This window comes from Protopterus annectens, chromosome 2.part2 (assembly GCF_019279795.1).
Source record: "Protopterus annectens isolate FY-2018-M chromosome 2.part2, PAN1.0, whole genome shotgun sequence".
NCBI classification, from domain to species: Eukaryota; Metazoa; Chordata; order Ceratodontiformes; family Protopteridae; genus Protopterus; species Protopterus annectens.
This window is the reverse complement of record NC_056730.1, coordinates 918,719,673-918,743,174: the sequence shown is the minus strand read 5'-3', so window position 1 is coordinate 918,743,174 and position 23,502 is coordinate 918,719,673. Positions and strand designations below refer to the sequence as shown.

At 39.3% G+C, this 23,502-nt stretch overlaps 1 protein-coding gene across 1 annotated transcript in view; it reads right to left on the bottom strand.

Moving 5' to 3' along the window:
* The window catches only part of MSH3 (mutS homolog 3), a 3,764,176-nt gene that overhangs the window by 3,508,977 nt on the left and 231,697 nt on the right, over positions 1 to 23,502 (bottom strand). Inside the window, exon 5 of the mRNA XM_044064237.1 lies at positions 645 to 761. Within this exon, the coding sequence (XP_043920172.1) occupies positions 645 to 761 (117 nt within the window). The remainder of the gene's footprint in view (positions 1 to 644; positions 762 to 23,502) is intronic.

Below are 23,502 nucleotides of genomic sequence, written 5' to 3'. Positions count from 1 at the left end.
AAGGTCGAATGGTGCTCACTTAGTGCAGTTACCACAAAGAGCTACTGACAGCTAGCTTCAGCTTCAAACAATTTCTACAGTACAGTTTGACAATCGTAAAGTCGGGTAAAGTATAATGTATATACTATGCATGACAAAACTGGGAATAACTGAATACACTAAAAGAAGGATGCGGAGTTAAATCCAAGAAATGAAAACAAAGATAGTTTTCACAATGGCATTTATCTGGATTCAGTTAAGCAAACTTCATTTGGCTATATAAATAATAATGCTATGGACAGCTGCCACTTAATGGTTAAACGAAGACCCTTCTAAAGTTAGACAGCAAATAAAATAAATGGACAATCAATGCTTTGGTTAAATGATCTGAAAAAATCTGCAGGGCCAAGCTAATCCAGTCCTATTTACTTAAACAGAATTTACTGTGGCACTGAATATTTATTACAGAAAACCTATCATGGCATACCAAGACAGGTCTTGTACAACTAAACACAATAAAAATGACTCCTTGCAAGAAAATTCTAACTGCAAAGCAAAGGAGAAGCCAAATGTGAATATAACGCCATTCTTCTACACCTGTATAATCTGCTTTTTAAAATGAAAGTCACTGATACAAAGTGCAAATCTGATCAAAACACACCAACCTTATATCCTTTAGCTACCAGTCGCCGCACGTGAACAAATAGCCTGTGAGTTGGTATGCTGGCCGTCATAAAGTTGTGGTCAAGGTGACAGTAGATATTAAGCTCCCGGGCTGCAATCTGGAAAACAGCAGATCATGAAAAGTAATGTGACAAACTAATCTTAAGGCAACTACAACACACAAAAAAGGGGGGGGGTTACCCTGTATTTTAATTTACACAAACTAAATGTACAGTAAACTCTCAGTCAACCAGCACCCATGGAGATTGGTAGATGCTGGATAAGTGCAGTTTCTGGTTGCTTGAGAGTTGCTGTTAAAAATAAACCTGACAAATACTGTACCCTATACTATACCGTACCATAAACAGTGCATTGATTTGATTTCAATACTGAAATACATTAATTAAAAGCCTGGCTGGAATAATATTTTAAACTTGTATTTCCACTAGAAAGCATGACATGCAGAATGGTTTTCAGTGGCACGCTGAGTGGACTGGAACTGAATGAACTGAACAGAGAGAGGGAGAGAGAGTGAGTGCATGTATGAAAGCAGAAGTGAAAGTGTGTGAGAGATCGGAGAAATATATGAAAGCTGAAGAGTGTGTGTGTGAGAGATCGGATAGAGAAAAAGTGAGTGAATGCATGTATAAAAGTTGGAGACTGTGTGTGTGAGAGATCGGAGAGAGAATGCGCAATTTGATGCAAACTGACTGAGTGAATATGGAGCGAGTGTTGACATTTTTGTGGTTTGACTTGTTCTCAGGTTGGGGAGAGAGAATTTATTTGTATCTTCCTTTTTAAATTCTAAAAACATAAGGTATGTTTCTGTGGGGGGGGTCAGAAAGTGCAACACATGAAAAACTGAATTGTTCATACTGTACTGTATTTCTTCAATTTTTTTCTGGTTGCTTTAGTTCCAGTTAAATGAGAGTTTACTGTATAAGAAGAAAATAAAATAAAGTATTCCATAGTAAATGAAAGAAACCAAGAGCAGGCATTAATTTAAACTGATGTTAGCACTGATTATCTACATTTTGCATTTTTAGTACACATCATCACTTTAAAACAATATGCAATCACCAATATTTTTTGAGAAATAACATTAAAATACACAGACATAGGAGATATTCTATTGCTTCTATTCTTCTAACTATTGGAAGAAATACATAATAGTGTACAAAGGCATAAACAAGAAACAAAAGTCCTGTGCAGCTATTAAAGTGCTCTGGCACAGTCATGTAGCACATTGCACAAAAGTTGCACAATTATTCAACCAGCTACAAGTAATATGGTGATATTAGTAAACACCAAAGAAGAATTGTACGTTTAAGACATGGATGATGTGAAGAAATATACCTCAAGAACAAAGCTTGAGAGGTGAATCTTGGCATTCATGTTGAGAACCCATAAGAAAAGATTATTTTTATTTAGTTAACATTTGTTTACTGGGAAAGTCCAACTTGGAACTAAGCCAATTTTCAGCGGAGGCCTGGGGAGAAATGCTTTGAACACGCACGTCTTTGTAATGTAGGAGGAAACCGGAACTCCTGGAGGAAACCCATATGAATGCAGGGAGGACATGCAGACTCCACACAGAAGTCACTCAAGCCGAGAATTGAACCAGAGAACCTCTTGCTGTGAGGTGACAACACTACCGCTGCACCAATGCGCATTCCGATTATGATCGGGGACTTCATCATAACTCTTTGTAGTGCATGGAACTTCTCTACTCTATGTGCTACCAGTTACAAAGTATAGCAACACAAGGTAAATTACCAGCCTGCAAAGCCTTTAAAAGCTAGCAAAGCACGTACAGCTGTCAAACACACAGCAAGCAGAAATGAGCTGCTCCTCTGAAGAACTAAAGGTGACATTTGTCAAGTTTATGACTCACCATCCAGCAGAAGGATGCACAGTAAAAAGCACTATCACTTTGCTGACAGAAACATCACTGAGGTTACCACCCATTTAAGCAATGTCTACTCTTATTAAATTTAGCATAGTACTGCTGCAATGTATACCCACCTGAAAGTTAAATTGTATATGTTATGATAAATTATAAAAAAGGAATAGCTGATTAAATTTGGCATTCTTTTGGCTGCCACCCCCTTAACCCCTACATACATTTTAAATATTTTATTTTACTTGAAAAGACCTACAAGGTGAACAGTTAAGGCCGCACCAGTCCCTCTTATAGGTTATGATGCTATAGGTTATGATGCTAAATATTAATAATCATTAAGTCAAATACTTCACTACATTAGTGAATGTAAGCAGGCAGCAAGGTATACATGATCATGGTGAAAGCCATCCTTTACTAAAAAGTACAGCAATACATGCTTTGTACTAGCACTAAAAAAGGGGAAAAAACATTACAAAATAAAAACAATGCTAAATGTAAACTAAACACTAATGACTGAACTTTAAGTATTTTTAACTGTCACTGTAAAAGTAGGTTGCAATAATGTTTCTGATAGCTGAGGAAAGTATTGGGTTAAATGAAAGATAGCCAGTAGAATAGCACTTTTACTGTCAAACCAACTGTCGATTACTCACTCCTGGCCTACTACCTGCAAGACTGCTGAAGGCAATCTTGACAATCGCCCTAAATGCTTTACAAACTGTTGGACACTTCATTCTGCCAAACTTTCCAAATATAAGTATAGCATTGTAAATTTTTAATGGCACACTATGGGGGAAAGAACTGCAGTAGGCAATTTACCAACTTTTCTGTACTTCAGCATCACAAAAAATGCAGCATATATATTATCGTGATGTATCATACAAGAGTACTAACAACCTGGTGGTATCTACTATGCACACCACCTACACATAGTGGATCTATATTGCATGTAAACGGTATAACTGCAGTGTGGTGAGAACTGTAATATCAGAACTGAATGTTTTTAATAGCAAAGTTACCGCTGTTAGCTTAATCTTCAGCCATACCCCACCATGTGCAAATTTCCAGTATCATCATATATCTACATCCAGAAATACACTGTACTGTACTTTTCCTACCTATACACTCTACTTCTTGTGGAATATGACTTATTTTCTGTGGAATTATTCATTTTTATATTTGAACACCAATGGGTCACACAAAACTGATTTTTAACAAGCCCCATTCCTATGGTAACAGATCAGCTAATCATACTGAAAATTGCCAAAGAAGATACTGAACACTGCATAAAGAATACTGTTGAAATGACAATGGTACATCATGCTTGCAATCTGAAAAAACTATTCCTCAGAACAAATATGTATTTTTTTCCTCTTAGCTGTGGCAGCCTTAGAGATTTTTAGTTAGCAGAACGCATAGCACAATTATAGCAGAAATGGTGCCCTCTGCACAAAATGAAGATGTTTGTGTCGGGGGGTCACCAGTATTTACATTATAAAAGAAAACAACACAACTCCACCCCTAAACCACACTCACATAAGCTCTTCCCTGCACCACAAATCTCTTCTCCTTGTCACACTTAATGCCAGGAGCCTTTGTAATAAAATACCTTCCTTTCATGCCTGGATCTCTCATAACAAACCTGATATACTACCACAGAAACCTGGCTAAAACCACATATAAAAGATACCGAAATTATGCCCCCTAGCTATAAACTTATAAGAAGTGACAGATCCCAAAAGAAAGGTGGAGGAGTAGCCTTGCTCTTCTCCTCCTCCTCCTTAACAGTGACACCCTATACTAAGCCCATACCCTCATTGACACTGCCGAGCTAACCCTCGCCCTTCTCAAAGTTAACAATAAAAGTTACGCATTGCCTCCCTGTACATTCCACTTGGTAACAATATCCCTATACTGGAAGATATTCTTGCCTAGTTCACCTCCAATATAAACAATGAGACAACAATCCTAGGAGATGTCAATATAAACTGGTCTTCCATTGACTCATCTACCCCTTCTCAAAGCATCAACTTATATCAATTCACACAGCTAATCAAAACCCCTACTAGACCAAATAAAGATTACACCACAGGTAGCATCCTTGACTGGATACTAGTCTCCCACCCAAACCGAGTTTCTGATAGTGGCACTCTCACAGACTCCCTTAATGACAATCTCCCTGCCTATATACGGCATTCCCCCTCCACCCTCCTCTTTCAGCACAGACACATTACCACCCGCAACATGCAAAACTTCAACACCCTTATTTTCTCTAATGCCTTAAAACAGATAGACTGGAACCCTCTAAAATCCCTCCCTTTAGATGCTGCAGGCTCACATTTCAATAGAATTTTCACTGATATACTTAACCACTTCGCTCCCAGTAGAACCAAAAGACTTGGATCCAAAACAGCCCCCTGACTAACTAAAGACACTAAACTACTTATGCATCACCGAGATAAAAATCTGGAAATACTATCAAAAATGGAAAACTCCCAACTCTCTTGCCAAATACAAGCAACTGCGAAATCAAGTAAAAAAAACAAATAGCCACTGACCGCAAATCCTACTACCTTAAACTTCAAAATAATCACAAAACCAACCACAGAAAATTTTAGATTAGTATTTCATCAATACTATCCCTAGGCAAAAAAAGAGAACCCCTGCCCTGATCCAGACACACCAGACCTCCACCTAGCTACCCAATTCAACTCCTTTTTCACTGACTCCATAGGCAAACTCACCTCTTCTTTCCCTAACAACACCCCCCCAACTTAACTGATACCAAAAACTCAACACCCAAGAACCCCAAGTCCTCCCCTTTTACTCTCAAATCCATTCCTACCCACACTATAAAAAAGCTCCTACAAAAGTTAAAAACTTGCTGTAATGCTCCAGATGACATACCATCCAACATTCTCCAACTAGCTGCTGATGGCATAGCCCTTCCAATCAGCATCCTAATCAATTGCACCATTCAGGAGTCCTAAGTGCCACACCTCTGGAAAAAAGCCTTCATCATCCCCCAACATAAAGGAGGTACAAACTGTTCAATCTCCAACTTTCGCCCTATTGCTATCCTATCCCCTATCTCTAAGATACAGAAAAATGTATTCACCTCCAACTATTACCATACCTACTGGACAACCAACTACTAACTCCTACCCAACATGGGTTTAGACCAGGGCATAACACCATCACTGCCCTTCTTTCCTTCCTTCCTCGAAATCATTACTTCTGCTCGTGACTCTGGAAACATAGTTTCTACCCTCCTCCTCGAATTATCCAAAGCTTTCGACACTGTCTGTCATGAGCTTTGGCTTTCTAAACTTGCCCATCTTAACCTCTCCTCCTCTTCTATCAAATAGTTCTCCAGCTATCTTTCAGCCAGGGAAAAAGCTGTAAAATGAAACTACTGCACTTCCTCTTTCCTTCACACCCCAACAGGTGTACCCCAAGGCTCTATTTTGGGTCCTTTACTATGTAACATTTTCATCAATGATTTCCACCAAAAGATCCCCAATGTTAAACTGGTGCAATACGCAGATGATTCCACTATCATCTGCTCAGCCAAAACACTTCCCTGTCAAAACATTTCCCTTACTAATAAACCTTACTCAAGAGGCCTCCTCCACTGAATCATGGATGATTGACAATCATCTAGCCCTAAATGCCTCCAAATCTAAAATAATGATCTTTACTCCTTCTAGACATACTGCTGTTGACAAAGCATCCTTCTCTATACTTAGCCTACACAAAACATCTATTGAAATAGTTCCCCATACAAAACTTCTGGGCGTCCTTATCGATGACCAACTAAAATTTGACATCCACCTATCAACCAATATTAAAAAGACTCATCAAAAACTTGGAATGCTTTATCGACACAGACGCTACCTCTCTCTGTCTTCTAGACAACTACTATCTACCACCTACCTCCTACCCTCCCTTTTGTATGGAGCTCCACTACTCTCTAACCTCCAATCATCCCTAAAATCTAAACTTTCCTCATGCTATAACAAAAGTTCAAAGTTTGCCACACGCTCCAAATCCTCTACTCACCACTGCAACTCCCTACATGCTCTAAATTGGTTGGAACTCCCAGGCTACCTAAATTTAATTCAACTAACTACAGCATACAAGCTGATTTTTAAACCTTCTAACGGTCCATCACTCTCCTCTTCCCTAAATCTTCACCAGCCACATAGAACACTTAGATCCACAAATCAGAACCTCTTAGAACTTTACAAGCCTTAACACGCACCAGGGCAATGTCTACTATCATTCTCCCTTGCCAGATTATGGAACTCTCTTCTCCTTCACATTAGAACCACCCTGAACCTATCCTCCTTTAAAACCCTACTCCACTCTCACCTATCCTCCCTCTGGGAGTGCTCCTGTACCCATCCTACCTGATTCCTGACACCTGTCTCTATTCTAATCTACTCAAATCTGTGCCACAGCTTCAATTCATCTCTCTAAAATTTCTTTGCCTAAATACATGCATTTAAATGAACATGAATTTATTGTTTTTGTTCATAGGTTCCTAGGTAAGTACTAGGCTATCTGCCCAGGGGCAGTCATAAGCCTAGACACAGAGTGATGGCTTTCGCCTCCCCATTAGATAAGTAACCTGGGCCTCTGTCTAACAGGCCTCCTGAAGTGATCCCAGGGTAGAACTTACGATTACCCATCCACTCATCAATATTTCTCTTGAAGAGGGTCAGAGAGGAGCTCTGTCGAATATGGATTGGGATTCTATTCCAGAGTGAGGGGAGTCACTGGGACAGGAATCTATCCCTCCAGTATGTCCTGTTTATTGTTGTGCATAGGTTCAAGTCACTAAAACGAGTGGTTCTGAGGGATCTCGTTTTTTTGAGGTGAAGCATGTCCATTAGTTCAGGGTTTGACATGGCCCTATAGGTCAGGCATACGTCACCTCTGAGCAGACAGGAAGCGACTGAGAAGAGCTGGAGCTTTTTTAGTCGTGCTTCATAGGGTAATTGTTTAAGGCCCTTAATCCTCTTAGTGAGGTACTTCTGTGGTCTTTCTAGTTGTTGCAGGTGTCTAGTGAGGTACATCCCAAATGGGGCATTGTACTCTATTATGGGCCTAATGAGTGAGGGGTAAAGGGGCACAATCACCTCCTTGGATCTGGATGAGAAATCCTTTGTGATTAGGTGTGCCACATAGAAGGATTCCCTGACCATTCTGGCTATGTGGTTCTCAAAGGAGAGCATGCTATCTACTTGGGTACCCAGGTCCCGAATTACTTCTTCTGACTTAGTGGATTCCCATCTATATGGTAGTTTGTAGGTACTTTGTTTTTCCCAAATGGGATTACTATGCATTTTTTGGCATTTAGCTAGAGGCCGTGACTTTGACACCAGATATTTGTCTCTGAGAGACCCTTTTGCAGGATGTCTGTTGTCAGCCGGAGAGTCAATTCTTGCACCCAATTTACAGTAATCTGCGAACTTGGTTAGCCACAGTCTCTCCGCATTTGCCTGTACTTCGGAAAAATATATACCAAACAGGAGGGGTCCCAGGACTGACCCCTGTGGGACTCCACTTGTGACTGGTTTAGAGTCAGACATGGCGCTTGCCACTCTTACAGTGTGGGTTCAGTCTGAGAGCCAAATGGCAACCCATCTCGTGACATGGGGGTTGATATTTAAGCTGGTGAGTTTGTCTATGATTCCTGAGTGTGGGATGATGTTGAACACCTTAGCGAGGTCCAGATATGCTGTGTGGACCACCTTCCCTTTATCTATGGCCTTGGTGACTGTTTCGAAGAAGTCGACCAAGTTCAGGAGGCAAGATCTGCCTTTAACAAAGCTGAACTGGGTGGGGTCCAGTGTCTGGAGGTTCCCAGTGTCCCTGTTAATGAGCTCCATGACAATGCGTTCCATGGCTTTGCAGACCAAGCTAGTCAAGCTTATAGGGCGATAGTTCCCAGGGTCAGTTGTGGCACCACCTTTGTGGAGTGGTACGACTGTTGCTGTACGCCATTCTTTGGGTACATAGCCTGTAGATTGGCTGAGTTTGAATAGTGTTTTGAGATGGGGGGTTAGTTCATTCTGAAGTTCATGCAAGACACAACCTGGGATACCATCTGGTCCTATTGATGCTGTGTTTTTGGCCTTTGCAAGGGCTGTCTTTACTTGTGTGTCTGAGATATCTGGAGCGCCACATTCTACTGGGATGGGTGCTAGCCCAGTTGGTGGAGGGGGGGGGGTGAAGTTTGCACTGAACTTGTCAGCCAGGATGTTGGCAATGTCAGTTGGTTCAGTGTATTTATGGCCATTATGCACTAGCTCGGAGCATATCTGAGAGTTTGCCCCTAGACTCTTGACATAGTTAAAGAAGGCCTTGTGGTTATCCTTAGTCATTGGCTACTTTTCTTTCGAAGTTGGCCTTGGATGATTTAATGAGGGAGCGCAGTTTTTTACTGATGTTAATCAGAGATGCCTTCTTATTTTGGGATTTTGTTTTATCTTGCAGGAGTTTCCTCCTTCTGTTGTAAAGTTTATTTATGGCCGGGGTCCACCAGACTGGCTTCCTCTTTTTTGAGGAGTTGGTCTTGGTTTTACTTGGGATGGCTCGGTCCATGCATTCCTGAAGGTGTTCATAGAATGCACTTGTAAAGGATTCTGCCGATGGGTCATCATTTTCCATTTGATTGGGAGCTTTGAAACTTCCCACCTCGGTCTTGAGGAGTGTGAAGTTGGCTTTAGAGAAGTTTTTTACCTTGATTTCCTTGACTGTGGGTGGGGGGGGTCGGGATGTGGATGTCCAGTGTGATTAGTTTGTGATCTGATCTTACCAATGACGAGTTTACCTCAGGTGTGGAACATAGGTTCCCCATGTTGGTGATGACCAGGTCCACTATGTTGTCATCTCTTGTGGGAGTGGTGAACAGCTGTTCCAGGGCGTTTGAGTTTATAAACTCAAGGAAGCGTTGGGCTAGGGCATTTGAGCTTGAGTAGTTTTCCCAGTCAGTGTTTGGATAGTTGAAGTCACCCAGTAGCATGGTGTTGGGTAGAATCTTCATACTTTCTAATGATCTCAGGAATGATGCGTGAGGGTCCTGAGACAAGGTGGGAGATCTGTAGCAAGCTATAAATTGAACAGTCAATTTACCCACTGTCAATTGCACTCGGATGGTCTCAGATTCCGTGTGCTGTGCTACTAGCCTGGAGGTGTGGGTGTTCTTGATGAATATAGACACACCCCCTTCTTTTGTGTTCCGGTCCTGGTTTTGGGACCTAAAGGTATGGTAGGAGTTATAGCCTAGTAGTGCTGGGGTGCTCTCTGGAGCCTTGAACCAGGTTTCTGTCACTGCACATACGTCGACTTCTTCCATACTAAGGAGAGCCTCGAGTGCGTGCATTTTGAGGTTTAGACTTCTGGCGTTGAGCAGCATTACCCTCAGTTTTTGTTTATTATTGTTGTTTATGGAGGCGGGTTTGTCTTTTGAGCCTTGCCTAAAAAAAGGCAGTATTGGGGCGGCAAGAGTCTTGGCCAGTATTCGAAAGCCCAGGGGCGACAGGTGCAAGACGTCTCTGGCAAAGCAACGTGGCTTGTCAAGCATGTCGTCCCAGGCTGACAAATACTGGATCCCCTTTAAATGACACCAGTAGTTTAACCAATTGTTGAAACTGATCATTTTTTCTTCATATGCTGGCATCATTTTGGGTGAGGGCAGGATGCTACTCAGAGTCAGAGTCGTACCAGCCTGGGCTACATGGTCAGAGAGCTCCTCAATGTCTCTTTTCATGTAGTCCAGGGAGGTACATCTCAGGTCATTTACGCCAACATGTACAATGACAGAGTCATATCTGTACTTGTTGTGGAGTGACCTGAGTGCATGTGTTATGTGGCGGATTCTGGCACCCGACCGGCAGCTTACGGTAACCTTCTCCTTGTTCAGTCTAGTGAGTGGGACGTCTGTGTGCCTGATGATAGAATCACCAATTACTAGTGTGTTAGGTGTGTTGTTTAACCTTAGGAGCTGTTTTTTGCTTGGCACACTGACATTGTGAAGTATGTGTTACCTGGTTTCTGTTGTGGGGTGGGGGTTGCTTGGGTGTATGCTTAGGAGGTCTCTGTTGTTTAGGGAGGTTCTTATTTAGAGCCTCTGAGCATGTTTTTGCGTGTTTCTGAGAGTTGTTTGCTGGTGCAGCTATGGCTGGTCTATGTGAGTCTGGTAATGTGGTGCTAGTGTTGCCCTTCTCCTTGTGACTGGATGATCCAGTCGTGGGTTGAGAGAGCTTAGCCTCCAGCTTGGCTGTGTAGCTGCATCTCTCACATATGTTTGTGTTGGTTGGGAGGAGGAGGGGGTTGTCTGTGTACATGAAGCAGTTGTAACATTGCCTCAAGATGCCCAGATTCACCAGCTGGACCAGAGCGTACACCTGAAGCTGTCCCTTGAACATGCCTGAATAGATGGTTTGGACTGTATTGCTGACTGGATGAGTAAAGAGCCTTATACTTCCTGAATATAGGGCTGAAGTGCCAGCTGTAAGCTAGTGCTAGTTTTAGTAAGTGCCAGTCTTAAAATGCCTTATTTCTAGTGCTGGGTTGAAGTGTATCACGTTTCAAGGGAAAAACTGAAGTGCAGACTTCGTGGAGCCTGGAATAGTTTAACTGCAGCTAAACAGTAGTGTGCAAACCCGCGCTAAGCATTTTTTATACCAGGGAGATCAAAAGGATAGAAATTAGCCCAAAATGGCCAATGAGCTACAAGTTGCTGGGCTGGGACCACTCCTACAGGGACAGATAGGCTGCTCAGAGTTCCCTCTCTCACAGTGAACATGAAAGCCACCTAATTATCCAAGTATGATATGGGCAACACAGGAACCTTTACCACAGTCCTGGATTCAGCAAAGCCTGAAAACTGGACTAGACTAGTTCAGAAAGGCGGGAAAACAAGGAGTTATTTTGTGTTTTTTTTTTCAGAAACAGAAATGCAGAGCTTAAATTACTTTAAATACACAGAGGAGGCTAGCGCACTTGAGTGTGTAGCCTGCGACTGTGTTACAGGTAACTTAAATGCAAAAGCGACAAACAGTAACTTTTTTCAAGTGCAACAAAGAAATAAGTACAGTAAGCAATGCAGATATCACTAGGGATCCACAGAAGCACTGAAAAGCCGCTTTTAGGGGATTAGCGTTTCAGGGAAACAACAAGCAAAAAATACTTAATCAAGTCCAAAGTCTCTCTTGTCTCTCGGCCGCTTGTAGGACTCTGCAGGGCACCACGAGGAGCTTGCTGAGCTGTATACAAGCGCAAAACCACACTAAGCGGTTTTTATACCAGGGAGATCAAAAGGATAGAAATTAGCCCAAAATGGCCAATGAGCTACAAGTTGCTGGGCTGGGACCACTCCTACAGGGACAGATAGGCTGCTCAGAGTTCCCTCTCTCACAGTGAACATGAAAGCCACCTAATTATCCAAGTATGATATGGGAAACACAGGAACCTTTACCACAGTCCTGGATTCAGCAAAGCCTGAAAACTAGTTCCGAAAGGTGGGAAAACAAGGAGTTATTTTGTGTTTTTTTTTTTTCAGAAACAACAGAAATGCAGAGCTTAAATTACTTTAAATACACAGAGGAGGCTAGCGCACTTGAGTGTGTAGCCTGCGACTGTGTTACAGGTAACTTAAATGCAAAAACGACAAACAGTAACTTTTTTCAAGTGCAACAAAGAAATAAGTACAGTAAGCAATGCAGATATCACTAAGGATCCACAGAAGCACTGAAAAGCTGCGTTTTAGGTGGGATTAGCGTTTCAGGGAAACAACAAGCAAAAACAATACTTAATCAATTGTAAATATCTTATAAGTGATTGACTCAGCTCATGCATTTCAAGATATGTACAATCCTGTTTTGCTGTATATTGAATGTTAAACTGTTGTTCTTATATGCTGTACTAATACACTGTATATTGTCTTTTTGTCTGGAGCATTTCTCCTCGGGCCTCCATTGAAAACGGGCTACCTTGGCCCAATGGACTTTCCTGGTTAACAAACTGAAATAAATAAATAAATAAAAGAAATTCACACACAGTTATCTCAGAATAGAAAAATTAACAACACAAAAGGCATGCAAGCCGCCACTAATATGCTGTACTGCGTTTCAAATACCCTAAATATTTATCTATGTCATTTTGGAACTGGATTAGACTGACTGAGCCCAAGCATCCTCCACTAGAGAGGCATGGGAAAAGATCAAAAGTATGAAACTAGGAAAACTTTATTAAAACTGTTAGCCTAAGCAACATGCCTCAGGATATGGGAGGACACTGAAGAACAAAGAAACAAAACATCAATGAACACGGAGACAACATGCTATTTCCCCTCTGCATTTGAAGGTCACGATCCAACACCAAATCCAGAAGTGGAAAGGTTACAATAACCACTGCAGTACCACACATTGCCTTATTTTTGTAACATATCACTATCTTTTGATATATACATAAATATTAAAGTTTCAGTCTCAGCAGCTCAAACGGTAGCACATTCACCTTTGGTGCTGGAAGACCAGAAAGCTGTGGTTTCTATTTCCACTCCAAATAGTCGGATTCATTTTCCAACACTGACACTATAGTGAAGCACAAGGGGAGGTTGCTGCACTCATGAGTGTACCGTTCTTCAGATGAGATGTTAAACTAAGACCCCATCAGCCTAAACTGGCAATAGCTTAGGTAGATGTAAAAGATCCCATGGCACTTGCAGAAAAGAGCAGGGGATGCATTAATATATTAACAGATTTCCATATTTCTTTTACTTTGTATTAATTTATTATATTTGCACTTGATATCATACTTTACACAACTTATAACACACACTAGATATTAAGTTTTCTAAATGCATTTAACAGCCATTTCATCTCCCTGCCCTTTCCACCATAACCATTGTTATCACATATTACTTCCTTATCAACTTTTCATTTATATAGCAATTCTTGAAATCACAACAAATAGTAATGAATAATATTTTATCCCATTTTCTATCTTCTTTTTTCACTCCCAACTTTATATTCCCCATAAACACTATGCCCATATTGATGTTTGTGTTGAAAGTGTGTAAACACTTTCCAGTTACAAACATTTCTGAAGAAATGTCCAAACACCTTAATTTTTCTTACAATCCAAAAACAATATTGTGATGTTTCTTTAAAATTACATCCTCTTATTTCATCTTCAACTAGCATATTCAACTAGCAGTTTGCCCAACAATAAAAGACACAGAAAGCCAATGGTTTCAAAAAAGGATTCAAGTCTTTCCTGCCTTTCCCTTACTGCTTTCTTGTACTCACCCCACCACCATTTTCCCCCAAAGAATCACTGCAATAGTTCCCCTTTCATTAATTTTATGATATTCTTCTTTTCTATTTTTACTTTACTTATATTACTTGCCCATGTCTATTTTCCTTTCATATCATTCTCTTCTTTCTTATCCTACCCATCCACATATCTTTGTGTTTTTCAAATTTCCTGGTATTATCTTTTTTCAGACACTTCTTAATATCCAAAACAAAATTTATTGACTGTAAGTAAACAACTGGATTTATTAAAATTAAGATCTGCTTTCTTTTACGTTATAAATGATTTGATTGGATTTAACCACCTTGCTCCTCACAAAACTGATACCCAACATTTCACTTTCAATGCAGCTTGGAGATGTGTGCACACCATCTATATATGCCAGCTTTTCTAAAATATATGTGTTTAAAATATATACCCCTTTTCTTAGGGACAACTGAAACACTCTATCGATCTGTTAACTTTAACATATTTTTAGAACTTCTCTCCTTTGTTCTATTACTATTTATTCCCTTCCAAACTTAGATAGAACATCAATTTCACTTCTGGGTAAAATAAATTCCTGCTATTCTTGCCACTTCTCCAAATCCATTACTTTTTGACTTATTTAACTACAACACTACTGCAAACAAAATGTATTATATCCTGAAAATTATCTTTTTCATCCAGTGTTTGCTCTTGGCTACTAAAACCAAATAACTCCAAATAACTGTTATAGGTTAACATTAATGGTACTATTATTCCTTCCCTAACTTCCATTCTACCATTTTCTATCCCTGATCTGCACTAACCACATTCATTAATATCACAAACAACCACATGTTCAATGGAAAACCCTGCTTTACCCCTCTTCTCCATTTTTTCCTACCCATCCCTTCACCATCACATACACACACAATAATTTTTATAAATTGCCCTCACTATCCTTCTTGTCTTTTTCTTCTACCTAATATTCTATTAAAATGTTAAACATTTGCCCATGATCAGTGCTATCAAATGCCTTTGTTGTAGTGACTTTCGGCTTTTCCCGGTTAGGGGTCGCCACAGCGGAACTCCGGTCCGCTAATGATTGGTAGTTGATTTTTACATGCCGAGTTACCAGCCCTGACGCACAACCTTCAACAAAGGTACACCCATTCATGTATGCCTCCACGCAGAAGACGCTCTCGCTGAGAATCGAACCAGACAGCGTTTTACTGTGAGGCGACAATGCTACCGCAGCACCACCACCGCGGGTTATCAAATGCCTTTGTTAATATTATCAAATGCCTTAGCCACATCATACACTGTTACTTTTCCTCCCCCCTTATCTATTCCCTCAACCACTTTAATCATCATCAGCATTTCATTTATCTTTTTCCCTTAAACCGTGTACACATCTTCATCCAGTTATATCATGACATCCAAAATTCTTTTATGAATATTCTTCATAAATATTTTGTACTCACTATTTCCCAATGCAGTTGGTCTCCTTTTTTAATTCTCTTTCCCCTTTTCCATAAACAATTTACAGCCCTCTTACTAATTTCTTATAGGTTCATAGGTTCATACTAGGCTATCTGCCCTAGGGCATTTATAAGCCTAGCCAGAGTGTGTATGTCTTTCGCCACCCATATTAAATTCATTTTGCTATGCCCTTTTTCAAGGTTAGTATACTGTGCCTCTGTCTAATAGTGACACAGAAGTGATACCCGGGGTAAACCTACGATCTCCCATCCACTCATCAAGATTCCTCTTGAAGAGAGTCAATGAGGGACTCTGCCTAACCTGGACTGGGATTTTATTCCAGAGTGAAGGGAGCCTCTGGGTTATAGGTTCATACTAGGCTATCTGCCCTCTTATTTTATACCCTCTATCCATCTATTCATTCAATATTTGTAGAAAAAAATCCTTGTCATTATCTTAGATTACTTTATCAAAACTATACCCCAATCCATCTAGGCTTGGTATGGATTCTTCTTTACATTCCTTTATAGCATCCTATAATGCTTTCCTCTCAATGCTTTTTTTTTTCCATTTCTTCCACTCCAACCTTTTTCATCCTCTTTATTTTCCATACACCTCTCCTTACATTCTTTTTGTCACATGTATTCTGTATAAAACTTCAAACTGCATCCATAATTTTCCCTTTTCTTTAACTGCCCTTTTTACCTTCAGTACATTCATCTTTCTCTCATTATAGCTCAATTTTTTACATTAAAATGGGGAAATGTCTCTTCTCCCTTTCAAATAATAATTTTGTCTAAATATCATTCTTTTGTTTCTGTCAAACGTTTATATAATTTTTCTTCTTCTTCAATACTTCACCCACCCCTTTCTATACTATTCATTCGCAGATTTCTTTTTACTTACATTTCATTTTTCCCTCTTCATTTGTGCTCTCTTTCTACTTTTGCATATATATTTTCTGAGTCTATATTAATTCATCGAAGGTTCTCTTCAGCGAACCATTCTTCATTGAATCCTAACCATTGAATGTTCATTTCAGCGGTCGTTCTCATCTAACAAAAACTTAAACAGGAAAACTAAGTATCTGGCCAAACAACACCGGAAGAGACACCACAGTATATAAAACCCACCAAAATGGAGGGCTGCACCCCCCACCTCCCCTAACTGTATACACCAACTTCAAAATTGCATTACAGTGGGGAAAAGGAAAATTTGTGCTATTGGCCAGCTGATTTCTTTGCTTATATAAATTTTGCATGGGTATGAACATTCACTGAAATTAACATTCCATGGTTAAAGTTTGCTGAAAAAAGGTTAGCTGAAGTGAACCTTCGTTAAATTAATATAGACCCATATTTTTTTTTAACTTTTATTTAAATACCATACACCACTTTCCCCAGATTTCCATAAAATGGCTGCACTGGCATATGATATTCCCTATAACTGCCCTCTTTCTTTTTAAGACATTCAATTCTTTCAATTTTCCTGTCAGTACTTTTTACTCTCTTCCTTCTTTTATTTTTCATTTTCTCCTATTACTGCTCATACAGTCCGATGATTTGACAATTTTGCTTCTCTAATTCAGTCATTATCTATGAATATACAACAAATCTCTGTTTTAAGTACCCTCTTCTTACAAGTATAGTCTCTCCATTAACCTGTTCTTAACGTACCACTATGTACCACCTCTGTCATCATTTTTACATTTTGTGCTATTTTCCCTTTCTACTTTCTTAAACTTCAATTAGTCTCCCAATACCATAAAATACACATTTACTATCACACCATTTTGATTTTCTTCAAACATGCTTTTTCTTTTATTTGTATACACACACAGTACTGATAGTCTAAGCACCTTCTGCTGCTTTCTTATATCACACACACTAAACTTCTCTTTGTCAGCACCACTATTACATTATACTTTCATTATTTAATAATACTAAAATACCTGAACACATATCACTCCCTATATTCCACAACACTTTTCTTTTCCACATCATCTCAAATTTCAACCTTTTCCTTTTATCTATACTCAACAAATTCCCTCCGTGTCTATTGTTTCACACCATTCAAACACAATCATTTTTCTAACATCACTCTAAGTGCTAGTCACATTCAGTGATGCTTTACTTATATTACACTTTCTTTGTTGTGTCTTTTTTCTTTCAGTTTATGTTTCTAACACCCCACTCCAAATTTGTTTTCCATCTTCGTATATGCTTCCTTTTCATTTATTAGTTTTTAAACTTAAACTTGTGCTTTTTTTCCATATTTTCTCCTCCCTCCATGCTTTCACCATTCTCTTTCACCCTTTCTTGCGTAACAGTTAGTTAATACCCCCACATGTTCCTCACTTTCTCATTCTTCATTAATTACTGGACAATCAAACCAATAATATTCCTCACCTCCACATTTCCTACAGCACAGTTTATGTTTTTTCCCCCCTGGAATGCCCAAACTCCCCACATTGTCCACATCTTCTTTTTGTACAAGCCTGGACTTAATGTGATTCATTCCCACAGAAAAAAATGTTTTTGGCTGTTCCACTACTTAACACTTCATTGTCCTTGTTATTATCACATTAGGCACATGCTGCTGCTTCATTTCTGTTTTTAATGTAACATAAACTTTCCATCCTTAAAGGCCATATGTTTCAGTCATCCACAATTTTTTTCTTTTAATAACACGCACATCCTGACAGCTTAGAACAGAAAACATTTTAACTTATTTTCCTCTACATTAGTCATTTTAAATTTTAGTAACAGTTATTTTTAAATGCACTAGGAAATCCAAAAAATATGCTGAGGCATACCCAAAAAATTTTAATATAATTAATTTTAAAACCCAATACAATGTAACACACTAAATATAAGGGCTTTCAACTCTATGTAACATACAATGAGACTTCATCAGACAAAGTAACAAACTGTATCTACCCACTGTTTGAATTTGGAGCAAAAACACTTAAAAGTGACAGTAGTACTCACTGAGCTACTGCGTTGAACTATAATTCCATGACCCATAAAGGCTAAAACCGAAGCTTTTGAACCACACTAACATTCTCAAGTAAATAATATGTTGTACAACTGAAATATGAACTAAAATATAAAACTAAAATATGAAGATTAAATATAAAGCTTTTACTATTGATAATAAGAGGATTAATATTGCAGGTAGGAATGATTGCCAAAATTCACGTGTAATACATGCAGCAATTTCTTTACAATGCTCTGCCTATTACGTTGGCAAAACTGAAAGAAAATTTAAACAACGCATATATGAGCATCAATATGATATTAAAAAAGCCAGATTGACTAATGCATTGTATAAGCATATATCTAATAATGAGCATCATATTTTTCGTGTTCTTATCCTAGACAAAGTGGCTAAGAGTCCAAGGGGTGGGTCCATGGGGTACAATATTAGAAAAAGAAAAAGTAGTACTGTTACTTTAAGTATTTTGGTTCTAAATTCAAACAGTGGGTGGATATAGAGTTTATTTTGGCTATTTGCACTGTTACTTTGTCTAATGAAGTCGCGTTTGCATGTTACATAGAGACGAACGTGCTTATCTTTAGTGCGTTACATTGTATCGGGTTTTAAAATTACTTGCATTAAAATTTTTCTAGTAGGCCTCAGCATGTTTTTTGGATTTCTTGGTTCATTTTGTCTTTCAATATTAGGCTATTTGTAAATGCACATTTACATTTTGATAAAGACAGTCCTTCCAAGGAGATAGATTATTTTTTCTTTTACATTCATTAACACATTTTCTGCTAGTGTAAATGTCTCAAAAGTTACTTTGCAGAAAGTTTCAGTTTTTGTACAGTGGATATAAAAAGTGTACACACCCCTGTTAAAATGTCAGGTTTTAGTGATATAAAAAAATGAAAATCATTTCAAAACTTTTCCCACCTTTAATGTGACCTATAACATGTACAATTCAACTGAAAAACAAACCTGTCAGGGGAAAAAATATAAAAAAATAATAAAACTTACAATAAGCTGGTTGCATAAATATGCACACCCTTAAATTAATACTTTGTTGAAGCACCTTTTGATTTAATTACAACCTTCAGTCTTCTTGGGTAGGAGTCTTATCAGCATGGCACATCTTGACTTGGCAATATTTGCTCACTCTTCCTTGCAAAAGTGCTCCAAATCTGTCAGACTGCAAGGGCATCCCTTGTGCACAGCCCTCTTCAGTTCACCCTACAGATTTTCTATTGGATTTAGGTCTGGGCTCTGGCTGGGCCATTCCAAAACTTTAATTTTCTTCTGGTGAAGCCATTCTTTTGTTGATCTGGATGTATGCTTGGGGTCATTAACGTGTTGAAAGGTGAAATTCCTCTTCATCTTCAACTTGCTAGCAGAAGCCTGAAGGTTTGGGGCCAAAAGTGTCTGGTATTTGGACCTGTTCACAATTCCCTCCACCTTGACTAAAGCCCCAGTTCCAGCTGAAGAAAAGCAATCCCAAAGCATGATACTGCCACTACCATGCTTCACAGCGGGGATGGTGTTCTTTTGGTGATGCAAAGTGTTGTTTTTGTGCCAAACGTACCTTTTGGAATTGTGGCCAAAAAGTTCAACTTTGGTCTCATCAGACCATAACACATTTTCCCACATCCTTTTGGGAGACTTGATGTATTGTTTTGCAAATTTTACCCGGGCCTGGTTGTTTTCTGTGTAAGAAAAGGCTTCGGCCTTGCAACCCTACCCCATAGTCTAGACATATGAAAAATACTGGAGATTGTTGTCACATGTAGTACACAACCAGTACTTGCTAGAAATTCCGCAGCTCCTTCAGTGTTGCTGTATATCTCTTGGCAGCCTCCCTAACCAGTTTGTCTCGTCTTTTCATCAATTTTGGAGAGATGTTCAGTTCTTTCCAATGTCACTGTTGTCCCATATTTTCTCCACTTTTTGATGACTGCCTTCACTGTGTTCCATAGTATATCCAATGCTGTGGATATTTTTTGTACCCTTCTCCTGAATGATACCTTTCAACAATGAGATCCCTTTGATGCTTTGTAAGCTCTCTGTGAACCATGGCTTTTGCTGTAGCAGGCAAATGAGTAAATGTCAGGAAAATCCTACTAGGACAGCTGAACTTTATTTGGGGTTAATCAGTCTCTCTAACTGATGGCAGGTGTGTACCCAAGAAGACTGAATGCTGTAATTAAATCAAAAGGTGCTTCAACAAAGTATTAGCTTAAGGGTGTGCACACTTATGCAACCAGCTTATTGTACATTTTTTATTTTATTTTTTATATTTTTCTCCCAACAGATTTGTTTTTCAATTGAATTGTACAGGTTATAGGTCACATTAAAGGTGGGAAAAGTTCTGAAATGATTTATTGTGGTCTCATTTTTTATATCACAAAAACCTGGCATTTTAACAAGGATGTGTACACTTTTTATATCCCCTGTATGTATTAATGCACTAACATCAAACAAAATGAATTCCAAGGGAATAAGAATATCATCTAAAATGCAATACCCGTTTATTTTCTGGTTGCCTTGAAGCCTTTTCTTCCAGATCTCAAGAACTCCAGTCTGTCTCTGCTGCACATGCACATCCTATTCTTCCTGCAAGTCTTTCAGTGCAACCTGCTACTACTGTTGCATAAGCTTTTACCTCTGGTAACTGTGCTCTCAGTCCATCTCTGTTACCAACTCTTTGCTCCATCTTCCTGCAGCCAAACACCGATCACACCCTTAAAACGAGTTACTCCCACATGCCAGATGTGCAACCTTTCTAGCCATATCATGGTTTACAGTATCCTTCTTTTCAGTTGTCTTTTCACTGCCAATTCTTTTGTCTATCACCACACTCTACTGCATGATTTCTGATTCCTCTGTTTTTTCTTCAACAATCACTTTTGGTAAGACAGAATCATCCAAGACCTCTGATGCCATAATATTCATCACTCCAATGCATCTTTTTCCTTATGAAATATACTTTTCATTCTCTTTCTCCATCTCATCTTCACTCACAAATTCAGTGATCAACTGTAGCAGTCCTCTACTGTCAGCTAGTGGCCACCTCACAGAGTCTCCTCCAAAGATTAGGGAAGTTCTCCTGTGCCCTTAATAGATGGTCAACACCTGTTGACAAAAGTAGCTGACTGGATAATTGTTCCCTAAGAACTATGCAGTTTAGGAGTTAAAATATATAATTAGCAGTTGGTGTACGGGGCAGAGCCCACCTAAAAAAAAATGTTTTCTTTTTTTGTTGTTATTGTAAACTTTTTGCTTGCACAGTAACTGATGTTCGGTGCATGTGTAATAGCATGTCAACATGCATAATGTTGACCATTTGGTGTAGACATTACTGCTGTGTGACAAAGTAAATCCACACACACACACACACACACACACACACACACACACACACACACACACACACACACACGCACAATGCATAAAACATGTTCACAAACAAAACAAATGTTAGTATCCACAATAACTAATTAAAAAATTAATATGTGCTTAGAAACCAACATAAACGGAACATTCTGCTTATGTAAAAAATTATCTTGAGCCGATTTAGGGTAGCCAGATTCAAAAAATCTTCACCACCTATTTGATTCTAAAATATACTAAATCAAAGCATTACAAAGCAGAGTCTGAAACGAAACATAGTTTAAAAAACAAGCAGGACATTTTACACGACAACCTAAATTCAATTTATCTCATCAGTAGCACTGTGTAAAATCTTATGTGCTTTGTTATAACAAATCTCAGCTGTGATACAATCTGAAAAAAAGGAATATAAAGTAAAACATGATCCAGTACAGAAAAACAAAATGGAAACAATCTTTTTATATAATGAAACAGGAAAATACTATGGAAACACAACTTGTATTTCTTTTTTTTTAAACACCTTTATTGAATCATCAATTGTGACATAGGCAATTTTACATTTATACAAAAGTAAGCAAATTGTATTAAATTAACATTAACAAACATTACCAAGATGCTCTCCTCCAAAAAAAGGAAGCCAATCTGGCGGCCCCCTGCCATAAACAAACTACACAACAGAAGAAAGAAACTGTTGCAGAAAAGTGGAAAATCCAAGGATGCAAAAAACTCCCTTACCAGCCTCAGTAAGAAGCTGAGATCCCTCATAAAATCCTCCAAAGCTAGTTACGAAAATAAAATTGCCAAAGATTCCAAAGACAACCACAAGGCATTCTATAGTTATGTCAAGAATCTAATTGGCAATGCTCAGATATGCTCTGAGCTACAACAGAATGGCATTAAATATACTGATCCCAAGGATATTGCCAATATACTGGCAGATCTAAATACCAAACGATTGCCAAATTCCGGTAATCACGGCCACACAGGTAGAAACCACACTCTCCAAAGCTAAGAATGCAGCATCCGTGGGACCAGATGACATCCCGGGCTGTGTACTACATGAACTACAAAATGAACTGGCACCTCACCTAAGTGGCATGTTTAATCATAGCCTCACCTCAGGCTTCGTGCCCACTGATTGGAGCAGAGCTACAGTTATCCCACTCCACAAGGGGGGATCCACTTTGGATCCTGGGAACTAGAGTCCCATCAGTCTAACAAGCCTGATCTGTAAGGGCAAGGAACGCATTATCATGGAACTTATAAACAAAGACATTGGCAACCTTCAAACACTGGACCCCACCCAGTTTGGGTTAGTGAGGGGCCGATCTTGTCTCCTGAACCTGATTGACTTCTTTGTATCATTCTCCAGAGCTGTGGACGAGGTAAGGTGGTCCACACAGCCTATCTGGACCTCGCCAAGGCCTTCAACACCATCCCTCACTCTGGAATCCTAGATAAACTAAGCTGGGCATAAATCCCTACGTCACTCGATGGGTTGTCAACTGGCTTACTGACAGAACCCAGATTGTAAAAGTAGCCGACTCCAAATCCAGCTCCAGACAAGTGACAAGTGGAGTACCTCAGGGTTCAGTCCTGGGACCGCTCTTGTTTGGCATCTACTTCTCTGAAGTACAGGCCAACACTATGGGAATCTGGCTAACAAAGTTCGCAGATGACTGCAAACTGGGAGCCATTATTGAATCCCGAAATTATGTGGATATTCTATAAAAGGGCCTTACAGAAACAGATGCTTGGTGCCAGAGCCATGGGCTCATGCTTAATGCCAAGAAATGTATAGTTATCCCCTT